Genomic DNA, 25,949 nt, shown 5'->3' with positions numbered 1-25,949 from the left:
TACAAAAATTGCATGAAGGCGCTTGTGTGTAAAAACAACGGAGTGGAATTGTGACGATGTGCAGGGGGTCTACATTCATAAAATAAATAGGTATGGGGGTCTAGTAATATTTTTTTATTTGTACATTAAAACTTAGCCAGAAATCCTGGCAATGAAAGGGTTAAGATCTAATGAACTGTGAAGCAGAAGAGCCGGAGCATCGCCGATCCTCATACTGGATAAGCAGCCATTAAGAGGTTAAAATCCATATATAATGTTAAATAACTTTGGAAATTAATTTGTTTTATTTGTGTCTTGTACTCCAGTCACATCCAGAGCTGCATTCACCTGCAGGTGAAGATGTAAGAAATAATAAACACACAATACATACAGGTAGAGCTGGATATGCTGGAAGAGATGTCCAGTAACAGCAATAGCTCAGCCGTAAAAGAGCGGCCACGGAAGTGAACAGGCAAGGGCTGAAACGCGTGGGGTGTAAATATCACCTGTCCTCGGATACAACACTCACTACGGCTCCAACCTCTGCACCAGAACCGATCTTCAAGACCTTCATGGGTTGGGGTCTCCATGGCCGAGAAGCCACACAGAAGCCTGGGACCAGTCTGCTCAATGCCAAGTGGCAGCTGGAGAGGTGTAAAGCCACTCGATTCTGGAACTGTTAAAACATCATCCCTGAAGGGATGGAACCACGTCGCCATCTGATGCAGGAACGTGGGTTTGATGGATTCTAGGAGAAGACTTCTTACCTGGATGTTCGATTCTAGGAGAAGACTTCTTACCTGGATGTTCGGAGACAACTGTAGAGTCTAGTGGAGGAAGAATAATGGTCGGGTCTGATTTTAAAAGTCCATATCTGGGACATTCACAGTGCAAATCCGATACCAGACCCTCAGTGACGTCATTAGTTTCTAAACATGAACAGGTTGCGTTTTTAAAAATATTCATCCACCCCTAAAAAAAATGGTTCCTTCCGCTAAGAGCAGAGATAGAAATAGGAGGAGCATCATAAATATGAGACAAATGGGGGAGGAGCAGTCTATAAAAACTGGTGCAGAATTCTTTGGTGTCGAACAAGGTTAGAGCTCTGAGAGAAGCAGCGTCCGCAATGAGAACAGACAAACGGTCTCTCGCCGGTGTGAATGCGCTGGTGCTTGACGAGGCTGGATCTCTGGACGAAGCTCCTGGCGCATTCTGTGCAGTTAAAGGGCTTCTCTCCGGAATGAATGCGCTGATGAGTGACGAGAGCCGATCTCTCTGCAAAACATCTCCCGCACACCGGACACGAAAACGGCTTCTCCCCCGTGTGCTTCCTCTTATGGGACAGGAGACGCGAGCGCTGGTTAAAGGATTTTCCGCAGTAAGAGCAATCGTAGGATTTCTCCTCTGTGTGGAATCGCTGGTGAGCGACAAAAGTTGACTCAGAACTGAAGCGAATTCCGCAGATGGAACATGAGAAGGGATTATTTGTGCAGCGGGATTTCTGGCGGGCAGTCGGGTCTGAGTGATTCGGGAAATGTTCTTGGGCCTGTGAGGACTGAAGAATCGCCACTGCGCCGAGAGCGGAGACAGCCGGACCTGTGAGGAGAGGGAAAAAAAGTGAAAAGAATTTACCGTATACGTACTAGAAAGATACTATAATACTATATAATATACAGCGATCAGCCGTAACATTAACACCACCCCCTAATCATGTGTAGTCGCCCTCGTGCCCCCGTACAGCTCTGAGTCATCAGACCAGGCGTCTTCTTCCATTACCCCAGTTCGGATTTTCATGCGTCCATTGTAGACACTTTCGGTGGTGGATGGGCCATCATGGGCACTCTGCCCTGTCTGCAGCTACACAACCCCCATATACAGCAAGCTGCGATGCTCTGCGTGTCCCGACACCTTTCTATCGTAGTCAGCAGTAACTTTATCGGTAATTTGTGCTCCAGTAGATCTTCTGTGGCATCTGATCGGACGGGCTAGCCTCCCTTCTCCCGCACATCAATAAATCTTGGGCGCCCATGACCCTGCCGCCGGTCACTGGTTGTCTTTCCTTGGAAGACTTTTGGTAGGTACTGACTACTGCATACCGGGAAACACCCCACAAGACCGGGAAACACCCCACAAGACCGGGAACACCCCACAAGACCGGAAACACCCCACAAGAACGGGAAACACCCCACAAGAACGGGAAACCCGACAAGACCAGGAAGACTCCATAAAACCGGGAACACTCCACAAGACCGAGAACACTCCACAAGACCGAGACTACCCCACAAGACCGGGAACACCCTACAAGACCGGGAACACCCTACAAGACCGGGAACACCCTACAAGACCGGGAACACCCTACAAGACCGGGAACACCCTACAAGACCGGGAACACTCCACAAGACCGGGAACACCCTACAAGACCGGGAACACCCTACAAGACCGGGAACACTCCACAAGACCGGGAACACCCTACAAGACCGGGAACACTCCACAAGACCGGGAACACCCTACAAGACCGGGAACACCCTACAAGACCGGGAACACCCTACAAGACCGGGAACACACCACAAGATCGGGAACACACCACAAGACCGGGAACACACCACAAGACCGGGAACACCCCATAAGACCGGGAACACCCCAGAAGACCCGGAACACCCCACAAGACCCGGAACACCCCACAAGACTCGGAACATCCACAAGATTGGGAACACTCCACAAGACCCGGAACACTCCACAAGACCGAGAACACCCCACAAGACCGAGAACACCCCACAAGACCGAGAACACCCCACAAGACCGAGAACACCCCACAAGACCGGGAACACCCCACAAGACCGGGAACACCCCACAAGACCGGGAACACCCCACAAGACCGGGAACACTCCACAACACCGGGAACACCCCACAACACCGGGACACCCCACAACACCGGGAACATCCACAAGATTGGGAACACCCCACAACACCGGGTACACCCTACAAGACTGGGAACACCCCACAAGACCGGGAACCCTCCACAAGACCGGGAACCCTCCACAAGACCGGGAACACTCCACAAGACCGGGAACACTCCACAAGACCGGGAACACCCTACAAGACCGGGAACACCCTACAAGACCGGGAACACCCTACAAGATCGGGAACACACCACAAGATCGGGAACACCCCAGAAGACCGGGAACACCCCAGAAGACCGGGAACACTCCAGACTGGGAACACTCCACAAGACTGGAAACATCCACAAGATTGGGAACACCCTACAAGACCGGGAACACCCTACACGACCGGGAACACCCTACAAGACCGGGAACACCCCACAAGACCGGGAACACTCCACAAGACCGGGAACACTCCACAAGACCGGGAACACCCCACAACACCGGGAACACCCCACAACACCCCACAACACCGGGAACATCCACAAGATTGGGAACACCCTACAAGACTGGGAACACCCTACAAGACTGGGAACACCCTACAAGACTGGGAACACCCTACAAGACTGGGAACGTCCACAAGACTGGGAACACCCCACAAGACTGGGAACACCCCACAAGACTGGGAACATCCACAAGATTGGGAACACCCCCCCACACCGGGTACACCCTACAAGACTGGGAACACCCTACAAGACTGGGAACACCCTACAAGACCGGGAACACCCCACAAGACCGGGAACACCCCACAAGACCGGGAACACCCCACAAGACCGGGAACACTCCACAAGACCGGGAACACCCTACAAGACCGGGAACACTCCACAAGACCGGGAACACTCCACAAGACCGGGAACACTCCACAAGACCGGGAACACTCCACAAGACCGGGAACACTCCACAAGACCGAGAACACTCCAAAAGACCGGGAACATCCACAAGATTGAGAACACCCCACAAGACCGAGAACACTCCACAAGACCGAGAACACTCCACAAGACCGAGAACACTCCACAAGACCGAGAACACTCCACAAGACCGGGAACACTGCACAAGACTGGGAACATCTACAAGACCGGGAACACCCTACAAGACCGGGAACACCCTACAAGACTGGGAACACCCAACAAGACCAGGAACACTCCACAAGACCGGGAACACCCCACAAGACCGGGAACACTCCACAATGCCGTCCATTTTGGAGAAGTTATGACCAGTTCTCTACACATCACCATTTGGTCCTTGTTTCAGTCGCTCAGATTCTTAGGGTATGTTCACACGGCTTATTTACGGCCCGAAAAATATCCCAAAAAAAATCGGAAAACTGAGTTCTGTTCCGGCGGGCCGTTTTTTTACGCAGCAGTTTTGAAAAACGGCCGCGAAAAAGAAGTGCATGTCACTTCTTGAGCCGTTTTTGGAGCCGTTTTTCATTGACTCCATAAAAAAACTGCTCCAAAAACGGCCATAAAAAAACGCAGCGAAAAACACGAGTGGCTTAAAAAACAGCTGAAAATCAGGAGCTGTTTTCCCTTGAAAACAGCTCCGTATTTTCAGACGATTTTTATTAAGCGTGTGAACGTACCCTGACACTTCTCCATTTTTCCGGCTTCCAACATCAACTTCTAGAACGGACTGATCACTTGCTGCCGTATATCCCCCTCCCCGTCATTGTAATAAGATCATCAATGTCAATCACTTCTCCTGTCAGTGGTTGTAGTGTTAGGGCTGAATGGTGTATACTATATAATACATTGTTTACTATATAATATGCTACTATAATAATAACTATTGATGATTATAAAATAATTGAGTGGTTGTCTTATGACAGACATTGGTAACATATTGTTATTATATGCCCGACTGATGAGGGTCTGACCACTGAGACCCCCAACAATCACTAGAACTAAGTTGGTCCCATTTGAATTTCTTCAGCTCTGGCATCGCAGGCCTAATGTAGTCAATGACCAACCATGTGACCGTTTCTTATTATCGCTATCATTACTGGATATACACACCTATTAGAAGACGGGAGTTATGGCGGCATCGCTGATTGGAGGAGACCCTGCTACTCAAGCTCCACCCACACATACTTTTTCACCCTGAACTGTCACTTTAAGAGGATGTCAAAAACGGTTTGAGCCTACATAATAACCCCTGTACAATAGTCAGATATACATCTATATACGGCTAAATATCAAATGTATTTCTTAATAAAAGATTAGTTGAAATAATTTTTTATTGTCATTTCTGTACCTGAGTTTATGTAATCAGGACCATCTTCCTCCTTACACGGCTGGTGAAATATCACGTCCCCGACACCCGACTGTAATTCAGGAACACGTGTTATTATCGCGTGACCTCAGTACACAAGGAACGGGGACATAAGAGGGATACAGGACATGTGTTTACTGTATATGACATGGGGTCACTGTACCTGATATCCCTGTGACATCATCTGATTATCTGCCTCTATAAAATCCTCGGAGGAGATGGGGTTCGGGCATTGCTCCTGGTGGTCTGTAGAATGAGCTCCACCTGCGAAGAATTTAAGGGTACCAAAATGAAATCCTGAACCGTTGTGTGCAGTCTCTTTCTCTTGTAAACTCATCTATTTGTGCTCCAGGCTTCAGTTTTTAGGGACAGGAAGTAGCTATCTGGCAACTACCATTGACCACCATTTTAGTCATTATGGGGCTTTTTTTATCTGTCACCCAGGCATTTTGCTACCTTCCCTCCTTCAGGTCTTCCTGGAGGTAATATAAACTTCTTCTTCTATTTCCTTTCACTTTACAAAGACATGCTTGATTAAACGTATTAAGTATGAACAAGATGAATAACAAGGAATTCTAGAAAGTGTAGTTCTATAATTAACCCCTTAATGACCGGGCCTGTTTGGGCCTTAATGACCAAGCCAGATTTGTTAAATCTGGTATGTGTGACTTTATCAGAGAATAACTCTGTGAAAGTTTAGAATATCCAAGTAATTCTGACATTGTTTTTTCGTCACATGTTGTACTTTATTTTAGTGGTAAAAGTAGACTGATACGATTTGCGGAAATTAATTAAAAAATAGAAAAATTGAAGAAATTTTGTAAAAATTTCATTTTTCCCTATTTTTAACGGCAATATGTCACATATGTACACACATACTGCACAATTTTCTTTATTAAATATATATTTCCATCTCTTTACTCTATTTTGGCAGCACTTTTGAAAAAAAAATTATTTTTTTTGAGCAATTTAGAAGACTTACAAGTTTAGTAATAATTTTATACATTTTGAAGTACATTTGGTTTTCCTGCACCAAGCCAGGTTTTCAGAGGCTCATAGGTGTCAGAATGGTGGAAACCCCCACAAGTGACCCCATTTTGCAAACTACACCCCTTAAGGTATTTATTAAGGGGTGTTGTAAGTATTTTGACCCCACAGTTTTTTTGTAAGAATTCATGCAAAGCAGGCGTAAAAAAATATAGTCTCACTTTTTTCATAAAAGTATCACTTTGAAGACCGATTTCTTTGTAAAGCGACCATGAGAATGAAGAATCACACCCCAAAATCTATCACCCTGTTTCTCCTGTTTTCAAAAATGCCCCCATTGTGACCCTAATGTGTTGCCTGGACACACAGCAGGGCTTGAAAGGAAGGGAGCACCCGGAGGCTTTCAGGACTCATATTTTGCTTGAAAATGTTTTAGGCCCCACTGTATATTTGGAGAGGTTTTGAACTACCAGAACGATAGAAACTCCCCATAAACTACCCCATTTGGAAAACTAGACCCCTTAAGGTATTTATCTAGGGGTGTAGTGAGTATTTTGACCCCACAGTATTTTGCTAAATTTAATGCATAGCAGGTGAAAAAAAATAAAAAATCACTTTTTCCATAAAAGTATCACTTTGAATACCGATTTCTGTGTAAAGCGACCATGAGAATGAAGAAACACACCCCAAAATCTATCACCCGGTTTCTCCTGTTTTCAAAAATGCCCCCATTGTGACCCTAATGTGTTGCCTGGACACACGGCAGGGCTTGAAAGGGAGGGAGCACCCGGAGGCTTTCAGGACTCATATTTTGCTTGAAAATGTTTTAGGCCCCACGCAGAAATGACCCCATTTTAAAAACGAAACCCCTAAAGGTCTTCATCTAGTGGTGCAGTGGGCATGCGGACCAAACATTTTTTAAAGGAGGAAATAATGGGTATCATTTCAGACACTATGGGTATATAATGTTTTCTTCAAACTCTTATTACGTTTCCACATGAAATAGAGGAGACGTGGTAGAAGGTTATTTTGTTAGAAATTAATAAATTTGTGCGGCACAGAAGAGAAGTGAAGCCGTGTATTCATAATGGATACATGTCGCTATAGACGTATTTGCCTGTACTTGTGACTATGTCTTGCTGAAGAAGCAGTTGGTGCCATTATGATGTCATTGTGGACAGAATTCTGTCCTAATATAAAATCAGTCAGAGAGGAAAAAATAAACTGTGATGGAGTGACGGGCAATATCTTCAAACAAATGGAGGAAAATGTATCCAACTATGTTGCAAACTCGAGTCTGTTCACCGGATAGAAGAACCTGCAGGGCTGTCAAGGCAAGGTTTTTTTTCAGTGACTGGTTGTACAACGTCTCTTTAGCTCCATCAATCCTTATATGAGGGACGAATGTGCCAAGTGACGCGGTTCACCATAACAGACCCCTGCCCGGCAAGGTAGGAACCGCTATGTGCACAAAACAACCAATCACCTACAGAATATATAGAGGGGCAATGTCCAAAACCATCTATAGGAACAGTAAAGGATCACTAATCCCCAAAATGATGTCAGTATTTCCAGAAGAACCGTAACAAAGCCCATGGTGTATTGATAAGGAACAGCTCGATTATTAGAGATCCTCCAAATAAAAAATATATCATGCCCGTATCACGGTACAGAATTAGGAATGTAACAGCCGTATGTGGCAGGACACAGTCATAAGAAAAAGGAAATACGTCCTAAATTTATTCTTGTAACCATTGCTAAAATGCACGACTTCCACTAATTCAGGGGCGGCACGGGCCGCAGGTGTTGGATTTATCTACTAATAAATGCAATGCCCACATTTATTTTTTATTTCAAGAACACTTGTGGGGTCCATGTTCTGAATAGACAGACGTGGCTCCTGCACAATAAACAGTATTCATTTGTGAGTGATCAAGTCCAGGATTTAATTGTCCAAGAATTGTATAAAAAAAATCATAAAGGGGAAATTTAGTTTTACAGTCTGAAATAAATAAACCTCCCCATGAGAATCCCTCCCTCCCTTGGGAAGCCCAGAAACTAAACAAAAAAATATGCATAAATGAAATTGACTCCCTAAAAAGAAACCCCCACCCCACCCTTTTTGGTTTTCCCTAAATTATAGATAAAGTTAATAATTAGAAACGGCGTGGTAGGTCTCAAAACAGGGGTATAGTTGCACAGGCCTGGATTTGAAGGGCACATGGGGCAGTAAAACCGGGAATCGCTCCTCCTTCCGTGTTTACTGCACACCCGGCATCTCTTTTGGGGGTATCTTTGGTTCACACAGGCAGGGACGGGGTGAAGGAAGTGGCGCTCAGTGAGCCTTTTGACATCCTCTGACTGGAAGGAGTCTCTAGGTGCGGGGGAGTCAAACAGGAGGCGCTCTATAATTTTCTCCTGATACTGGAGGAAGCTGAGCGTTCCCTGGGTCTTGTACAGCACATAGCTGTTGTAAGTGGCCATTTGGATAAGGTAGATCGCTACCTTTTTATACCAGGCCCTAGTTTTGCGCTTGACCAGGTACGGTTGTAGGACCTGGTCAGATAGATCGACTCCCCCCATGAACTTGTTATAGTCCACCACGCAGACCGGTTTCCTCTTATCAGAGGTAGCGCCCCTCTCTCTTACTGCCACTGTGGTGTCCTCGTGCACGGTGGAGAGCATGTACACGTCCTTTTTGTCACTCCATTTGACAGCGAGCAACTGGTCACTTGCAAATGAGAGTGACGCACCCCTTACTAGTCGCCTGGACACCAGTCGTTGAGGGAAGCCGACTCTATTTTTTCGTACCGTCCCACAGGCCCCTGTATTCGCAGCATGGAGGGACTTATACAGGGGGACACTGGTGTAGTTATTGTCGGTGTACACATGGTACCCTTTCTGTAGGAATGGCACCATGAGTTCCCAGACAATTTTCCCACTAATGCCAATATCCTCTGGGCATCCTGGGGGATTAAGGTGGCGGTCCCTGCCCTCATAAATGAAAAAGCCACAGGTGTAGCCTGTTGTGCTCTCGCACACCTTATAGAGTTTCACTCCGTATCGGGCTCTTTTGGAGGGGATGTATTGGCGAAACGATAGACGGCCCTTGAAGGACATAAGGGACTCGTCTACCGCTAGTTTTTGGCCTGGGGTGTATAAATTGAAAAATGAGTCACTTAGGAGGGAGATTAGGGGTCTCAGTTTGTTGAGGCGATCATAGGCTGGGTCACTTCTTGGGGGGATTTGTGTATTGTCAGAAAAATGCATGAAACGCATTAGAGTCTCATAGCGCGTTCGGGCCATAACGGCTGCAAATACAGGCGTGCTATGGATAGCGCTGGTAGCCCAATAGGAGCGGATAGAGGTTTTTTTTACTATCCCCATGTTTAGGGTAATTCCCCAAAAAAAAATTATTTCAGAAACTGTTGTGGGGATCCATCCTCTGGCATAGCAAGACCTGGGATTTTGGGTGCCAAATTGCCTGGCGTATAAATTCGTCTGCTGGACGATTAGTTCCAGGACCTGATCGCCTATAAACAAATGAAAAAAATTATAGGGACTAAAATTTGAGACATCTGCGTTGATGCCTGGAGTCGCTGTAAATGGCAAAACTTGGGGGGAGAAAGCAATTGCAGGATCCCAAATTGCGGAAGGGACTGCAGTACTAGGCCCGTCTCCTGACGCTTCACCGCTGACCGCTGCGTCCACCACCATAGGGCTGGGGGGTCCAGTGGCAGAAGCAGAACTTGTGTCGCTTTATGAGCCAAGTTCTGCTTCTGACGCAGTGTCCGTATCACTGCCGGAACCGCTAGAGCACAGCATGGCGTATGCCTGCTCTGTAGAGAACATTCTGCCGCTTCTGCGGTTCATGTTCACCACACTAATAATTGTTTTTTTTGTTGTTTTTTTTAGAAGACAAACAAAAAAACGGGGGTGATTACCTGTAATTACCCCAGATTACCAGTAATCTGGGGTAATTACGTGTAATCTGGGGTAATTACGGGTAATCTGGGGTGATTACGGTAATCTGGGGTAATTACGGGTAATCTGGGGTGATTACGGTAATCTGGGGTAATTACGTGTAATCTGGGGTAATTACGGGTAATCTGGGGTAATTACGGGTAATCTGGGGTAATTACGGGTAATCTGGGGTGATTACGGTAATCTGGGGTGATTACGGTAATCTGGGGTGATTACGGGTAATCTGGGGTGATTACGGGTAATCTGGGGTAATTACGGACAATATTCGGATAATATCGGAACACTGGCGAGTACGTATGTGGTGTATTTCACAGTATAATACAGCACAAGATTTGTATAGTATTTCTCTCTCTCCTCTCACAGATCAACTACAGTGAGAGGAGGGAGGGAAAGAGCACAAATCTTGTGCTGTATTTTGAAAATATGGGACTATGGTCACTGTGATAGGTATATCACAGTGACCATCTGATCAGGGACCAATTATAACGGTCCCTGATCAGTTTCTATTTACAGGCAGAATAGCTGCCTTTCAACTGACAGCGCATGCGTGCGCCATTTTTTTTAAAATTTTCTCGGCGGTTGGGGGGAGGGGGGGGGCACGATCGGGGGCCTAACAAGTAGTTTTTTATCTCCTCTCACCAAACATTCATGGTGAGAGGAGATAAAAATGTTAATTTTCCACCGCTGCGTTAATTGTAACGGCGGTCGCCGGTTTGGGGACCGCAAACAACGGTCCCCAGACTGTGCTCCAAGCCCTCAGCTACCTCCGGTAGCTGAGAGCAGGGAGCTTCACGGCGCCGCAATTTTATTCTGATGCAGTGCCGTGAAAAGGCCTATGCATCAGAATAAAGCCCGTTAGTGGCCGCCGTGAAAAGGCGTATTGGCGGTCACTAACGGGTTAAGGACGCAGCCTAGTTTGGACCTTAAGGCTCAGAGCCCATTTTTCAAATCTGACATATTTCACTTTATGTGGTAATAACGTCGGAATGCTTAAACCTATCCAAGCGATTCTGAGATTGTTTTCTCGTGACACATTGGGCTTCATGTTAGTGGTAAAATTTGGTCGATATATTCAGTGTTTATTGGTGAAAAATTTCAAAATTTAGAGAAAATTTTGAAAAAATAGCATTTTTCAGAATTAAAATGCATCTGCTTGTAAAACAGACGGTTATACCACCCCAAATAGTTACTAGTTCACATTTCCCATATGTCTACTTTAGATTGGCATCGTTTTTTGAACATTAGTTTATTTTTCTTGGACGTTACAAGGCTTAGAACATAAACAGTCATTTCTCATATTCTTAAGAAAATTTCAAAAGCCTTTTTTTTAAGGTACCTCTTGAGTTCTGAAGAGGCTTTGTGGGGCCTATGTATTAGAAACCCTGATAAAACACCCCATTTTAAAAACTAGACCCCTCAAAGTATTCAAAACAGCAGTTAGAAAGTTTTTTTTAACCCTTCAGGCATTTCACAGGAATTAAAGCAAAGTGGAGGTGAAATTTGCAAATTTCATTTTTCTTGCTGAATTTCAATTTTATTCATTTTTTTTCTGTAACAGAGAAGGTTTTACCAGAGAAATACTACTAAATATGTATTGTCCAGATTCTTCAGTTTTTAGAAATGCCCCACATGTGGCCCTAGTGCGCTCGTGGAATAAAACACAAGCCCTAGAAGCAAAGGAGCACCTAGTGCATTCTGAGGCCTCTTTTTTATTAGAATATATTTTAGGCAGCATGCCAGGTTTGAAGAGGTGTTGAGGTATCAAAACAGTAGGAATCCCCCAATAGTGACCCCATTTTGGAAACTGCACCGCTCAAGGAATTCATTTAGGCTATGTTCACACGGAGTGGGGGAGGAATATCTGCCTCAAAGCTCCAAACGGAATTTTGAGGCAGATATTCCTCCCCCAAAATACTCCGTGTGAATAGCAATTATCGCGCCGTTTTTCGCCCGCGGCCATTGAGCGCCGCGGGCATAAAACACGCTTTCTCCTGCCTCCCATTGAAGTCAATGGGAGGTCGGAGGCGGAAGCGCCCGAAGATAGGGCATGTAGCTTCTTTTCCCCGCGAGGCAGTTTTACTGCTCGCGGGAAAAAGACGCCGACGCCTCCCATTGAAATCAATGGGAGGCGTTCTCGGGCCGTTTCTGCCGAGTTTTGCGACGCGGTTTCCGCGTCAAAAAACTCGGCAAAAGACCCCGTGTGAACATAGCCTTAGGGTTGTTGTTACCATTTTGACCGCACAGTTTTTTCACAGCACGTATTTGAATTGGGCTGTGAAATGAAAAAAATGTCATTTTTTCCAATAAAATGTCATTTGTGATCAAAATTTCTTATTTTCACAGGGAAAAAAATACCCCATTTTGTTGCCCAATTTGTCCTTAGTGCGGCAATACCCCATTTGTGGTGATAAACTGCCGTTTGGGCCCATGGGAGGGCTCAGAAGGGAAGGAGCGCTATATGTTTGTTGGAGTCCAGATTTTGTTGGATTGGTTTTCGGGTGCCATGTCGCATTTGCAGAGCCTCAGAGGTATCAAAGCAATGGAAACCCACGAAAAGTGACCCCATTTTGGAAACTACACCCCTCAAGGAATTCATTTATGGTTGTTGTTAGCATTTTGACCTCACAGTTTTTTCACAGCACCTATTTCAATTGGGCTGTGACATTAAAAAAATGAAATTTTTTCCAATAAGATGTAATTTTTTATCAAAATTTCTTATTTTCACAGGGAACAAAATACTCAATTTTGTTGCCCAATTTCTCCTGAGTGCAGCAATACCCCATTTGTGGCAATAAACTGCCGTTTGGGCCCATGGGAGGGCTCAGAAGGGAAGGAGCGCTGTGTGTTCTTTGGAGTACAGATTTTGCTGGTTTGGTTTTCGGGTGCCATGTCGCATTTGCAGAGCCCCAGAGGTATCAAAGCAACGGAAACCCATCAGAAGTGACCCCATTTTGGAAACTACACCCCTCAAGGAATTCATTTATGGGTAATGTGACCTTTTAGACCCCATAGTTTCTTCACAGAACTTATTTGAATTGGGCTGGGAATTAAAAAAAAATATATTTTTTCCTATAATATGTCATTTTAGCTCAAAAATTCTTATTTTCACAAGAAATAAAATACTCCATTTTGTTGCCCAATTTGTCCTGAGTGCGGCAATACCCCATTTGTGGTGATAAACTGCTGTTTGGGCCCATGGGAGGGCTCAGAAGGGAAGGAGCGCTGTGTGTTCTTTGGAGTACAGATTTTGCTGGATTGGTTTTCGGGTGCCATGTCGCATTTGCAGAGCCCCAGAGGTATCAAAGTAATAGAAACCCACCACAAATGACCCCATTTTGGAAACTACACCCCGCAAAGAATTCATTTATGGGTGTTGTGACTATTTTGACCTCATAGTTTTTTCACAGAACTTATTTGAATTGGGCTGGGAATGAAAAGAAAATTATTTTTTTCAAATAATATGTAGTTTTGGCTGAAAATTTCTTATTTTCACAAGAAACAAAATACCCCATTCTGTTGCGCAATTTGTCCTGAGGGCCGCAATACCCCATTTGTTGTGATAAACTGCCGTTTGGGCCCATGGGAGGGCTCAAAAGGAAAGGACCACCATTTGGCCTACTGGGGATTTTCTAGTGCGAAGTCAGGTATGCAGAAGCCCCTGAGGTACCAGTACAGTTGAAACCCGCAAGAAGTGACCCCGTTTTAAAAACTACACCCTTGAGGCATTCATCTAGAAGTGTAGTGAGCATTTTGACCGGAGACCTACACCCCATAACCTGTAATGTGGGTTCTCCCGGGTATGGCAATACCCTACATGTGGCTGTTATCAGCTGCCTGGACACACAGCAGGGCCCAGAGGGGAAAGACGAGGGGGGATAAGCTGTGCGGAGTGCATCAGGGTAAGTAAAATTGGGGTAAATTATAAACCAAGGGATGTATGATCAATTTTAAAACACTCTTTCATACAGAGCTCTGGTTATTCGGGACACGTGTCACATTGATATATTGTGTCCTCCCTTATCCCCCTCTTATAGCAGACTTTGCACCTCTTTTGACTTTTTCCCTTCTTGCCAGTTTGGGGAACTTCTCCTGGAAAGTGTTGCCCTGGTACGATGCGTGTGGCCCCGCTTCCAGAAGTACTGGGTGCCCCCCCCTTCTTGGTCCCTAAAGATTAGGTTCTTGATAACCACCTCTTGAAATTCCAGGAAAGTTCCCCTCTGGCCTGCACATCGACGTAGCACGTACACATTGTACAATGCCATCTGTATGATGTGCCCGGCCAGCTTCTTATACCTCACCGCATGGCGCTGTAGGGCTTCAGGACTGGATCTGACAAGTCCACCCCTCCCATGTACCTATTGTAGTCCAGGATGCAGTCTGGTTTGGGGGTGGCCTTTCCTTCATATATCCTAAACCTGTAGGTATACCCTGATGCACTCTCGCACAGCTCATACATCTTCACGCCATACCTTGCCCTCTTACCCAGCAGGTACTCGCGGAATTGAACCCTCCCTTTAAAATGTACCAGGGACTCATCAATAGAAATACACTTCTCGGGGGTGCATGCTGGGAAAACCGGGCACTGGAACGGTCTAATAGGGGTCTCCGTTTATACAAACGGTCAAAACTGGGGTCATCTCGGGGTGGGCACGGCTCATTATCAGTATAATGTAAGAAGCGAAGTATTGCCTCATTTATTTATTTTTTTAGGTTCCAGTTCAGTTCTGAAGTTGCTTTGAGGGGCCCATATATTAGAAACCCCTATCAAACACCCCATTTTAGAAACTAGACCCCTCAAAGTATTCACAACAGCATTTAGAAAGTTTATGAACCCTTTAGGTGTTTCACAGAAATTTAGAGCAAAGTAGAGGTGAAATTTACATTTTTTTTTTGTCAGAAAATCCTCTTTATACCATTTTTTTTATAACACAAAAGGATTTACCAGAGAAACGCAACTCAATACGTATTGCCCAGATTCTCCAGTTTTGAGAAATATCCCACATGTGGCCCTCGGGCCGGTAATGGACTGAAGCGCCGGCCTCCGAAGCAAAGGAGCACCTAGTGGATTTTGAGGCCTCTTTTTTATTAGGCAACATGTCCGGTTTGAAGAGGTCTTGTGGTGCCAAAACATTGGGAACGCCCCAAAAGTGACCCCAATTTGGAAACTAGACCCCTTGAGGAATCCATTGTAGTTTTCTTGGGGTGCATGCGACTTTTTGATCAGTTTTTATTCTATTTTTAGGTGGCGCGGTGACTAAAAAACAGCAATTCTACTATTGTTTTTTTATTCTATTTTTTTACAGCGTTCACCGTGCGCTATAAATGACACATTCACTTTATTCTGCGGGGCGATACGATTACGGCGATACCAGATGTTTATCGTTTTTTATGTCTTATGGCGTTTGCACAATAAAATACATTTTGTAAACAATCATTCCCTTTTTGTGTTCCTTATTCTAAGAGCCAGAACTTTTTTATTTTTCCATCAATAAAGCCGTGCGAGGACTTATTTTTTGCGCAACGAACTGTAGTTTCCATCAGGACCATTTTTAGGTTCTTGCGACTTTTTGATCTCTTTTTATTCCATTTTTTGGGAGGTGAAGTGACCAAACAATTGTGATTCTGGTACGGTTTATTATTATTTTATTTTACGGCGTTCACCGCGCGGGATAAATAACAAAATAATTTTGTAGTTCAGGCCGTTACGGACGCGGCGATACCAATTATGTAGAGTTTATTTGTTTGTTTATATATTTTTATTAATAATAAAGGACTGATAAGGGAAAAAGGGGGACTTTTACTTTTAATACTTTTATTTTCTTATTTTTACACAACTTCTTAACTTTTTTTTCACTTTATTACTTTGTCCCACTAGGGGACTTGAGGGCAGGAGGTCCTGATCGCTATTCTAATACACTGCACTACATGCGTAGTGCAGTGTATTGGAACTGTCAGCTACTCACTGACAGCAAGCATAGTGGGTCCTGACGTTGTCAGGACCCACTAGGCTTCCGTCTATCGCATAGCCGGACGCCATTGTTTGGTGTCCGGTTGCCATAGTCACCATCGCCGGCCGCTATCGCGTAGCAGGCCGGCGATGGCAGCTTAACCCCTAAAAAGCCGCGATCTCTATAGAACGCGGCTTTTAAGGGGTTAATCAGCGGGGACACAGCGATCGGTCCCCGCTGTAGGAGCTGTGACAGCTGCTGAACAAGACAGCAGCGTCACAGCTCCTGTATGTGTCGGGAGGACGGCCGAAACGGCCGTTACTCCCGAGACGTACTATTACGGCATGGAGCGCGAACGATACAGCTGCCATGACCTAATAGTACGTCCAGGAGCGGGAAGGGGTTAAAGGGATTTTCTGAGTTATTTAAAAAATTGGCCAATGTGGGTATATGGGCACGTCATCGCTGCAGCTATGTCAATGCACAGCGGCGGGGAGGAACGGAAGCGGAGGCACTGGAATGACGGGGATCCGTGATTGAGCAATGTGTTAGGTTTTTATTGCATCCCTCCTACCTTGGTCAATATTTTAAATAACTTGGAAAACCACTTTAAGGATGGAAGTAGCTAACTTCTTCTTCTACATATAAATGGCAGCCTGGGCATAAGTTGAAAAACAAGGAATGCTGCGAAATCTAGTTCTATCATTGAGCAGGATAGTAGCTAGCTTCTCCTCTTACATATAAATGGCAGGCAGCGTGGGACATACATTAAAAACAAAGAATGCTGGGAAGTCTAGTTTTATCATTGAGTGGGAAAGTAGCTAGCTTCTTCTTCTACACATAAATTTCAGACAGACAGTTGAATGGAAACAGGGAATGCTGGTCTAGTTCTATCACCCAAGGAGGAAGTAGCTAACTTCTCATGCTACATATAAATTGCAGCCTAGACGTAAGTTGTAAAACAAGGAATGCTGTGAAATCGAATACTATCATTGAAGTGGGAAGTAGCTAGCTTCTCCTCCTATATAGAAATGGCAGTCTAAGATTTTGGAATTACATAATAATGTAGGAACGTTAGGAATATGTATTTATGTGACGGCTATTATGATAGAGAAATCCTACAGAGGTCCTGTCTATTTTTGGTGATGAGGATGGTTATTATCCAACCTTACCTGTCACAACGTCATCAGGAATGGCCGTGTCTTGCTCCTCCTTGCACTGCTGATGTAACATCTCATCTCCCGGCGGTTCAGTCTGTCACATACAAACAAGTATAACAGTATATGAATATACTATACCCAGCATTCCTTTCATTTGGCGAAAATTATATCTGACCAGTGCCGGATTATCAAATAGTCCAGGTTAATAGAGCCGTGTTCCCCAAGCCGTTGGTCAGCACAGTCAATGTCCGATCATTTCCATGTACCTGGCAATCCAGCGTGATACAGTCCTGAGGACACAGGGGCGTCTGACATTTTGTGGGGGGACTTTCTGTGCTCCGTGCAGCTGTGGAGATCAAACAATGGTGAGAATCCTTGGTAATACTCAATAGAAGCCGTCGTCGTCGTCACCGCAACGCAGATCACTGACCTGAAATGTCATTTGCTATACGGTCTGTAGAGTCGTGGCGACCACCGAAACTCGGCTCAAAAATTCTCTGGTGAACTGCGGCAGAATCTCCTTGAAAATCAACACATTGAAATTGTTACGGTGTTAAAGGGGAACCCCACCTCAATCCACTAGAGTAGCTACATACACAGAGTATAACTAGTGTTAGCCAACGTAGTACAATCTATAATTCTATCTCAGTTTACTGTACTCCTCCGGGTGTGTTGCCTGGCAACCACTTCACTTCCTGTCTGGGTGACCACCATTAGCTCCACATAGTCTTACATAGTGATCACAGGAAGTTCCCTCTGCTGTGGGGGGTCATTTTAGGTCCCACACAACAAAATCACGTAGATCCAGGATAAAAATAAGCAAGGCCAGGGGGGGAAAGGGTGCTGGAACAAGAAAGAGTGTAAGTCATGTGCTATCTGTGTACTGAGAGACATGTTAGAAGGTTAAGGGTCCGTAACTTAAAGGGGTTCTCCACTTTGGACAATACTTACTTGTTAGAAGTGTCCATTGACAATAAGCAGATCACAAAGTGTCCCCCTGCTAGGACCCCCAGCGATCAGCTGTAATCTGTGGTGTAACTTGTCAGGAAGTGTTTAATTCCCCTGCAGCGCCACCACAGGGGATATGAAGCATTGCACGGTGTCCATTCATATCAATGGGTTGTCTCTGTAATACGGGACAGGACAGGTCCTCTAGACGAGAGACACTCTTTATAGCCGCTCTCTACTGTGGCCAAGAGATAAGGATCCCCCTCTATTAACTCAGAACCCCAAAGTAGGGTGTATGAAAATGGATTTTCTAGACAATCCCTTTAAGGTCCACTCGCTCAGAGTGACCAAACCTGTTCACCAGTTGTGATAATTTGTAGATTTGCCAGTCCATAGACTATAATGAACTATATCCTCTTCAAGGCTGTTTACCTTCGCAACCACATTTGTTTGGATCGTTGTGTCTCCATGGTAACAGACTACAACCAAACCCTGTGTAGTCTGATCCTCCAGTCACACTCCCTTCTATCTGCCCCCTACTACTTTCTAATGTACATTTGGTATATCAGTAAGAAGGAGGGGACAGATAGAAGGGAGTGTGACTGCAGGATCAGACTACACAGGGTTTGTTTGCAGTCTGTTACCATGGGAACACATAAATTTGCATAGGAGCTGTAGACACAAAACGATAGGACATTTTCAATTGAGACTATTTGCGACGTGGATTTATTTTTCATTTTAGATGCATTGGAGCAATAAAGAAAATGATTCTGGAGGTGAATATTCACCAAAAAACAAATATAAAACCTGGCAAAGTGATTCGGCCAATAGATCCTACCAGCCGGGGAATCACAAACCGATTCACACATTGGCAAAACGCGAATAGGGCGAATTTGCTCATCTCTACTCGGTATCTGGCACACAGCGCGAGGAGGTGCCACGGTAATCGGAACGGCTAGTGATCTCACTCCTGCCATTGGTATTAATGGTGCTCCCGAAATCAGCTGTTCCCAACGACCCCAAAAAATGTAATGTGTTTGTGCGAGATCTCTATGGAAGTCAATGGAGAGACTGACCGCAAAACTGGCGCCAAAATGGAGAAACTCTAGCGAAGCGCTGCGGCCCTTTCGTTGTAGCGAATGATGGGGGTCCCTATCCAGGAACCCCCAATGATGCTATAACCTGACATGTCCCAATGAAGTGTGGGGGTCTTGAACCACATACATAACAGCGCACATATTTGCCCCCATTTTTATAGACCACAGAGGCAACTAGGACGTAAATAGATATAAAGAAAAGAAATGATACCGGCTGAGCAGCGCGGCTCCGGAGCGACCGCCACGGCGTCCCCGTGCTCCGCTGAATAGTCCCACGCGGTGACCTCGGCATCCTCCGACTTTACAGGAAGCTACAGGAGAACAGGTGACGTGTCAGTATCTATACACTCCATACACTGAAGCACAACTCCCCCCAAAATACAGAATACCCCCCACTAACCGCCAGCAAATGTATCGTCTGGGGTCTGTATTCATTTAGGGGGAGTTTGGTCTAGGGTCAGTATTATGGTGGTCTGGGGTCTGTATTAGTTTACGGGGTCTGGTCTAGGGTTTGTATTTAGGGGGTCGAGTCTGGGGTCTGTATTTATTTAGGGGGTCGAGTCTGGGGTCTGTATTTATTTAGGGGGTCTGTTTTGGGGTTTGTTTTTATTTAGGGGATCTGGCCTGGGGTCTGTATTTATTTAGGGGGTCGAGTCTGGGGTCTGTATTTATTTAGGGGGTCTGTTTTGGGGTTTGTTTTTATTTAGGGGATCTGGCCTGGGGTCGGTATTTATTTAGGTGATCTGGCCTGGGGTCTGTATTAGTTTAGGGGATCTGTCCTGGGGTCTATTTATTTAGGGGTCTGGTCTGGGGTCTGTATTTATTTAGGGGGTCGAGTCTGGGGTCTGTATTTATTTAGGGGATTTGGCCTGGGCTGTTTTTATTGAGGGGATTTGGCCTGGGGTCTGTATTTATTTAGGGGTCTGTACTTAAATAGGTCTGTTCTGGGGTCCGCATTTCTTTAGGGGTCTGGTTTAGAGGGTATGGTCTGGGGTCTGCATTAGTTTAGAGGGTCTGGTCTGGGGTCTGTATTAGTTTATGGGTCTGGTCTGGGGTCTGTATTAGTTTATGGGTCTGGTCTGGGGTCTGTATTAGTTTATGGGTCTGGTCTGGGGTCTGTATTAGTTTAGAGGGTCTGGTCTGGGGTCTGTATTGGTTTAGGGGTCTGGTCTGGGGACTGTATTAGTTTAGAGGGTCTGGTCTGGGGTCTGCATTAGTTTAGAGGGTCTGGTCTGGGGTCTGTATTAGTTTAGGGGTCTGGTCTGGGGTCTGTATTAGTTTAGAGGGTCTGGTCTGGGGTCTGTATTAGTTTAGGGGTCTGGTCTGGGGTCTGCATTAGTTTAGGGGTCTGGGGTCTGTATTAGTTTAGAGGGTCCGGTCTGGGGTCTGTATTAGTTTAGGGGTCTGGTCTGGGGTCTGTATTAGTTTAGGGGTCTGGTCTGGGGTCTGTATTAGTTTAGGGGTCTGGTCTGGGGTCTGTATTAGTTTAGGGCTCTGGTCTGGGGCCTGTATTAGTTTAGGGGTCTGGTCTGGGATCTGTATTAGTTTAGGGGTCTGGTCTGGGGTCTGTATTAGTTTAGAGGTCTGGTCTGGGGTCTGTATTAGTTTAGGGTCTGGTTTGGGGTCTTTATTAGTTTAGGGGTCTGGTCTGGGGTCTGTATTAGTTTAGGGCTCTGGTCTGGGGCCTGTATTAGTTTAGGGGTCTGGTCTGGGGTCTGTATTAGTTTAGGGGTCTGGTCTGGGGTCTGCATTAGTTTAGAGGGTCTGGTCTGGGGTCTGCATTAGTTTAGAGGGTCTGGTCTGGGGTCTGTTTTGGTTTAGAGGGTCTGGTCTGGGGTCTGCATTAGTTTAGAGGGTCTGGTGTCTGTATTAGTTTAGAGGGTCTGGTCTGGGGTCTGTTTTGGTTTAGAGGGTATGGTCTGGGGTCTGCATTAGTTTAGAGGGTCTGGTCTGGGGTCTGTTTTGGTTTAGAGGGTATGGTCTGGGGTTTGTATTAGTTTAGAGGGTCTGGTCTGGGGTCTGTATTAGTTTACGGGGTCTGGTCTAGGGTTTGTATTTAGGGGGTCGAGTCTGGGGTCTGTATTTATTTAGGGGGTCGAGTCTGGGGTCTGTATTTATTTAGGGGGTCTGTTTTGGGGTTTGTTTTTATTTAGGGGATCTGGCCTGGGGTCTGTATTTATTTAGGGGGTCGAGTCTGGGGTCTGTATTTATTTAGGGGGTCTGTTTTTATTTAGGGGATCTGGCCTGGGGTCGGTATTTATTTAGGTGATCTGGCCTGGGGTCTGTATTAGTTTAGGGGATCTGTCCTGGGGTCTATTTATTTAGGGGTCTGGTCTGGGGTCTGTATTTATTTAGGGGGTCGAGTCTGGGGTCTGTATTTATTTAGGGGATTTGGCCTGGGCTGTTTTTATTGAGGGGATTTGGCCTGGGGTCTGTATTTATTTAGGGGTCTGTACTTAAATAGGTCTGTTCTGGGGTCCGCATTTCTTTAGGGGTCTGGTTTAGAGGGTATGGTCTGGGGTCTGCATTAGTTTAGAGGGTCTGGTCTGGGGTCTGTATTAGTTTAGGGGTCTGGTCTGGGGTCTGTATTAGTTTATGGGTCTGGTCTGGGGTCTGTATTAGTTTATGGGTCTGGTCTGGGGTCTGTATTAGTTTAGAGGGTCTGGTCTGGGGTCTGTATTGGTTTAGGGGTCTGGTCTGGGGACTGTATTAGTTTAGGGGTCTGGTCTGGGGACTGTATTAGTTTAGGGGTCTGGTCTGGGGTCTGTATTAGTTTATGGGTCTGGTCTGGGGTCTGTATTAGTTTAGAGGGTCTGGTCTGGGGTCTGTATTGGTTTAGGGGTCTGGTCTGGGGACTGTATTAGTTTAGAGGGTCTGGTCTGGGGTCTGCATTAGTTTAGAGGGTCTGGTCTGGGGTCTGTATTAGTTTAGAGGGTCTGGTCTGGGGTCTGTATTAGTTTAGGGGTCTGGTCTGGGGTCTGCATTAGTTTAGGGGTCTGGGGTCTGTATTAGTTTAGAGGGTCCGGTCTGGGGTCTGTATTAGTTTAGGGGTCTGGTCTGGGATCTGTATTAGTTTAGGGGTCTGGTCTGGGGTCTGTATTAGTTTAGAGGTCTGGTCTGGGGTCTGTATTAGTTTAGGGGTCTGGTCTGGGGTCTGTATTAGTTTAGGGGTCTGGTCTGGGGTCTGTATTAGTTTAGGGGTCTGGTCTGGGGTCTGTATTAGTTTAGGGGTCTGGTCTGGGGTCTGTATTAGTTTAGGGCTCTGGTCTGGGGCCTGTATTAGTTTAGGGGTCTGGTCTGGTCTGGGATCTGTATTAGTTTAGGGGTCTGGTCTGGGGTCTGTATTAGTTTAGAGGTCTGGTCTGGGGTCTGTATTAGTTTAGGGTCTGGTTTGGGGTCTTTATTAGTTTAGGGGTCTGGTCTGGGGTCTGTATTAGTTTAGGGCTCTGGTCTGGGGCCTGTATTAGTTTAGGGGTCTGGTCTGGGGTCTGTATTAGTTTAGGGGTCTGGTCTGGGGTCTGCATTAGTTTAGAGGGTCTGGTCTGGGGTCTGCATTAGTTTAGAGGGTCTGGTCTGGGGTCTGTTTTGGTTTAGAGGGTCTGGTCTGGGGTCTGCATTAGTTTAGAGGGTCTGGTCTGGGGTCTGTATTAGTTTAGAGGGTCTGGTCTGGGGTCTGTTTTGGTTTAGAGGGTATGGTCTGGGGTCTGCATTAGTTTAGAGGGTCTGGTCTGGGGTCTGTTTTGGTTTAGAGGGTATGGTCTGGGGTTTGTATTAGTTTAGAGGGTCTGGTCTGGGGTCTGTATTAGTTTACGGGGTCTGGTCTAGGGTTTGTATTTAGGGGGTCGAGTCTGGGGTCTGTATTTATTTAGGGGGTCGAGTCTGGGGTCTGTATTTATTTAGGGGGTCTGTTTTGGGGTTTGTTTTTATTTAGGGGATCTGGCCTGGGGTCTGTATTTATTTAGGGGGTCGAGTCTGGGGTCTGTATTTATTTAGGGGGTCTGTTTTTATTTAGGGGATCTGGCCTGGGGTCGGTATTTATTTAGGTGATCTGGCCTGGGGTCTGTATTAGTTTAGGGGATCTGTCCTGGGGTCTATTTATTTAGGGGTCTGGTCTGGGGTCTGTATTTATTTAGGGGGTCGAGTCTGGGGTCTGTATTTATTTAGGGGGTCTGTTTTTATTTAGGGGATCTGGCCTGGGGTCGGTATTTATTTAGGTGATCTGGCCTGGGGTCTGTATTAGTTTAGGGGATCTGTCCTGGGGTCTATTTATTTAGGGGTCTGGTCTGGGGTCTGTATTTATTTAGGGGGTCGAGTCTGGGGTCTGTATTTATTTAGGGGATTTGGCCTGGGCTGTTTTTATTGAGGGGATTTGGCCTGGGGTCTGTATTTATTTAGGGGTCTGTACTTAAATAGGTCTGTTCTGGGGTCCGCATTTCTTTAGGGGTCTGGTTTAGAGGGTATGGTCTGGGGTCTGCATTAGTTTAGAGGGTCTGGTCTGGGGTCTGTATTAGTTTATGGGTCTGGTCTGGGGTCTGTATTAGTTTAGAGGGTCTGGTCTGGGTTCTGTATTGGTTTAGGGGTCTGGTCTGGGGACTGTATTAGTTTAGAGGGTCTGGTCTGGGGTCTGTATTGGTTTAGGGGTCTGGTCTGGGGTCTGTATTGGTTTAGGGGTCTGGTCTGGGGTCTGTATTAGTTTATGGGTCTGGTCTGGGGTCTGTATTAGTTTAGGGGTCTGGTCTGGGGTCTGCATTAGTTTAGAGGGTCTGGTCTGGGGTCTGTATTAGTTTAGAGGGTCTGGTCTGGGGTCTGTATTAGTTTAGGGGTCTGGTCTGGGGTCTGCATTAGTTTAGGGGTCTGGGGTCTGTATTTATTTAGGGGGTCTGTTTTGGGGTTTGTTTTTATTTAGGGGATCTGGCCTGGGGTCTGTATTTATTTAGGGGGTCGAGTCTGGGGTCTGTATTTATTTAGGGGGTCTGTTTTTATTTAGGGGATCTGGCCTGGGGTCGGTATTTATTTAGGTGATCTGGCCTGGGGTCTGTATTAGTTTAGGGGATCTGTCCTGGGGTCTATTTATTTAGGGGTCTGGTCTGGGGTCTGTATTTATTTAGGGGGTCGAGTCTGGGGTCTGTATTTATTTAGGGGGTCTGTTTTTATTTAGGGGATCTGGCCTGGGGTCGGTATTTATTTAGGTGATCTGGCCTGGGGTCTGTATTAGTTTAGGGGATCTGTCCTGGGGTCTATTTATTTAGGGGTCTGGTCTGGGGTCTGTATTTATTTAGGGGGTCGAGTCTGGGGTCTGTATTTATTTAGGGGATTTGGCCTGGGCTGTTTTTATTGAGGGGATTTGGCCTGGGGTCTGTATTTATTTAGGGGTCTGTACTTAAATAGGTCTGTTCTGGGGTCCGCATTTCTTTAGGGGTCTGGTTTAGAGGGTATGGTCTGGGGTCTGCATTAGTTTAGAGGGTCTGGTCTGGGGTCTGTATTAGTTTATGGGTCTGGTCTGGGGTCTGTATTAGTTTAGAGGGTCTGGTCTGGGTTCTGTATTGGTTTAGGGGTCTGGTCTGGGGTCTGTATTGGTTTAGGGGTCTGGTCTGGGTTCTGTATTGGTTTAGGGGTCTGGTCTGGGGACTGTATTAGTTTAGAGGGTCTGGTCTGGGGTCTGTATTGGTTTAGGGGTCTGGTCTGGGGTCTGTATTGGTTTAGGGGTCTGGTCTGGGGTCTGTATTAGTTTATGGGTCTGGTCTGGGGTCTGTATTAGTTTAGGGGTCTGGTCTGGGGTCTGCATTAGTTTAGAGGGTCTGGTCTGGGGTCTGTATTAGTTTAGAGGGTCTGGTCTGGGGTCTGTATTAGTTTAGGGGTCTGGTCTGGGGTCTGCATTAGTTTAGGGGTCTGGGGTCTGTATTAGTTTAGAGGGTCCGGTCTGGGGTCTGTATTAGTTTAGGGGTCTGGTCTGGGATCTGTATTAGTTTAGGGGTCTGGTCTGGGGTCTGTATTAGTTTAGAGGTCTGGTCTGGGGTCTGTATTAGTTTAGGGGTCTGGTCTGGGGTCTGTATTAGTTTAGGGGTCTGGTCTGGGGTCTGTATTAGTTTAGAGGTCTGGTCTGGGGTCTGTATTAGTTTAGGGGTCTGGTCTGGGGACTGTATTAGTTTAGGGGTCTGGTCTGGGATCTGTATTAGTTTAGGGGTCTGGTCTGGGGTCTGTATTAGTTTAGAGGTCTGGTCTGGGGTCTGTATTAGTTTAGGGGTCTGGTCTGGGGTCTGTATTAGTTTAGAGGGTCTGGTCTGGGGTCTGTATTAGTTTAGGGGTCTGGTCTGGGGTCTGTATTAGTTTAGGGGTCTGGTCTGGGGTCTGTATTAGTTTAGGGCTCTGGTCTGGGGCCTGTATTAGTTTAGGGGTCTGGTCTGGGGTCTGTATTAGTTTAGAGGTCTGGTCTGGGGTCTGTATTAGTTTAGGGTCTGGTTTGGGGTCTTTATTAGTTTAGGGGTCTGGTCTGGGGTCTGTATTAGTTTAGGGCTCTGGTCTGGGGTCTGTATTAGTTTAGGGTCTGGTTTGGGGTCTTTATTAGTTTAGGGCTCTGGTCTGGGGCCTGTATTAGTTTAGGGGTCTGGTCTGGGGTCTGTATTAGTTTAGGGGTCT

The 25,949-nt window shown here is 46.0% G+C and overlaps 1 protein-coding gene across 1 annotated transcript in view; it reads right to left on the bottom strand.

Annotated features, from left to right (window-relative positions):
• Positions 1–261: 261 nt before the first annotated feature.
• Positions 262–25,949, bottom strand: part of LOC142741980 (uncharacterized) — a 30,517-nt gene continuing 4,829 nt past the window's right edge. The window contains exons 4-10 of the mRNA XM_075851312.1: positions 19,525–19,624; positions 17,699–17,788; positions 17,535–17,614; positions 17,281–17,362; positions 5,353–5,453; positions 5,172–5,241; positions 262–1,575 (exon numbers count right to left, since the gene is read on the bottom strand). Coding sequence (XP_075707427.1) covers positions 1,037–1,575; positions 5,172–5,241; positions 5,353–5,453; positions 17,281–17,362; positions 17,535–17,614; positions 17,699–17,788; positions 19,525–19,624 — 1,062 coding nt within the window. The 3' untranslated portion in view covers positions 262–1,036. The remainder of the gene's footprint in view (positions 1,576–5,171; positions 5,242–5,352; positions 5,454–17,280; positions 17,363–17,534; positions 17,615–17,698; positions 17,789–19,524; positions 19,625–25,949) is intronic.

The sequence above is a fragment of the Rhinoderma darwinii genome, chromosome 2 (assembly GCF_050947455.1).
Source record: "Rhinoderma darwinii isolate aRhiDar2 chromosome 2, aRhiDar2.hap1, whole genome shotgun sequence".
In the NCBI taxonomy this organism is placed as follows: domain Eukaryota; kingdom Metazoa; phylum Chordata; class Amphibia; order Anura; family Rhinodermatidae; genus Rhinoderma; species Rhinoderma darwinii.
The sequence above is the reverse complement of the archived record's forward strand: the minus strand, read 5'-3'. Positions and strand labels throughout refer to the sequence as shown.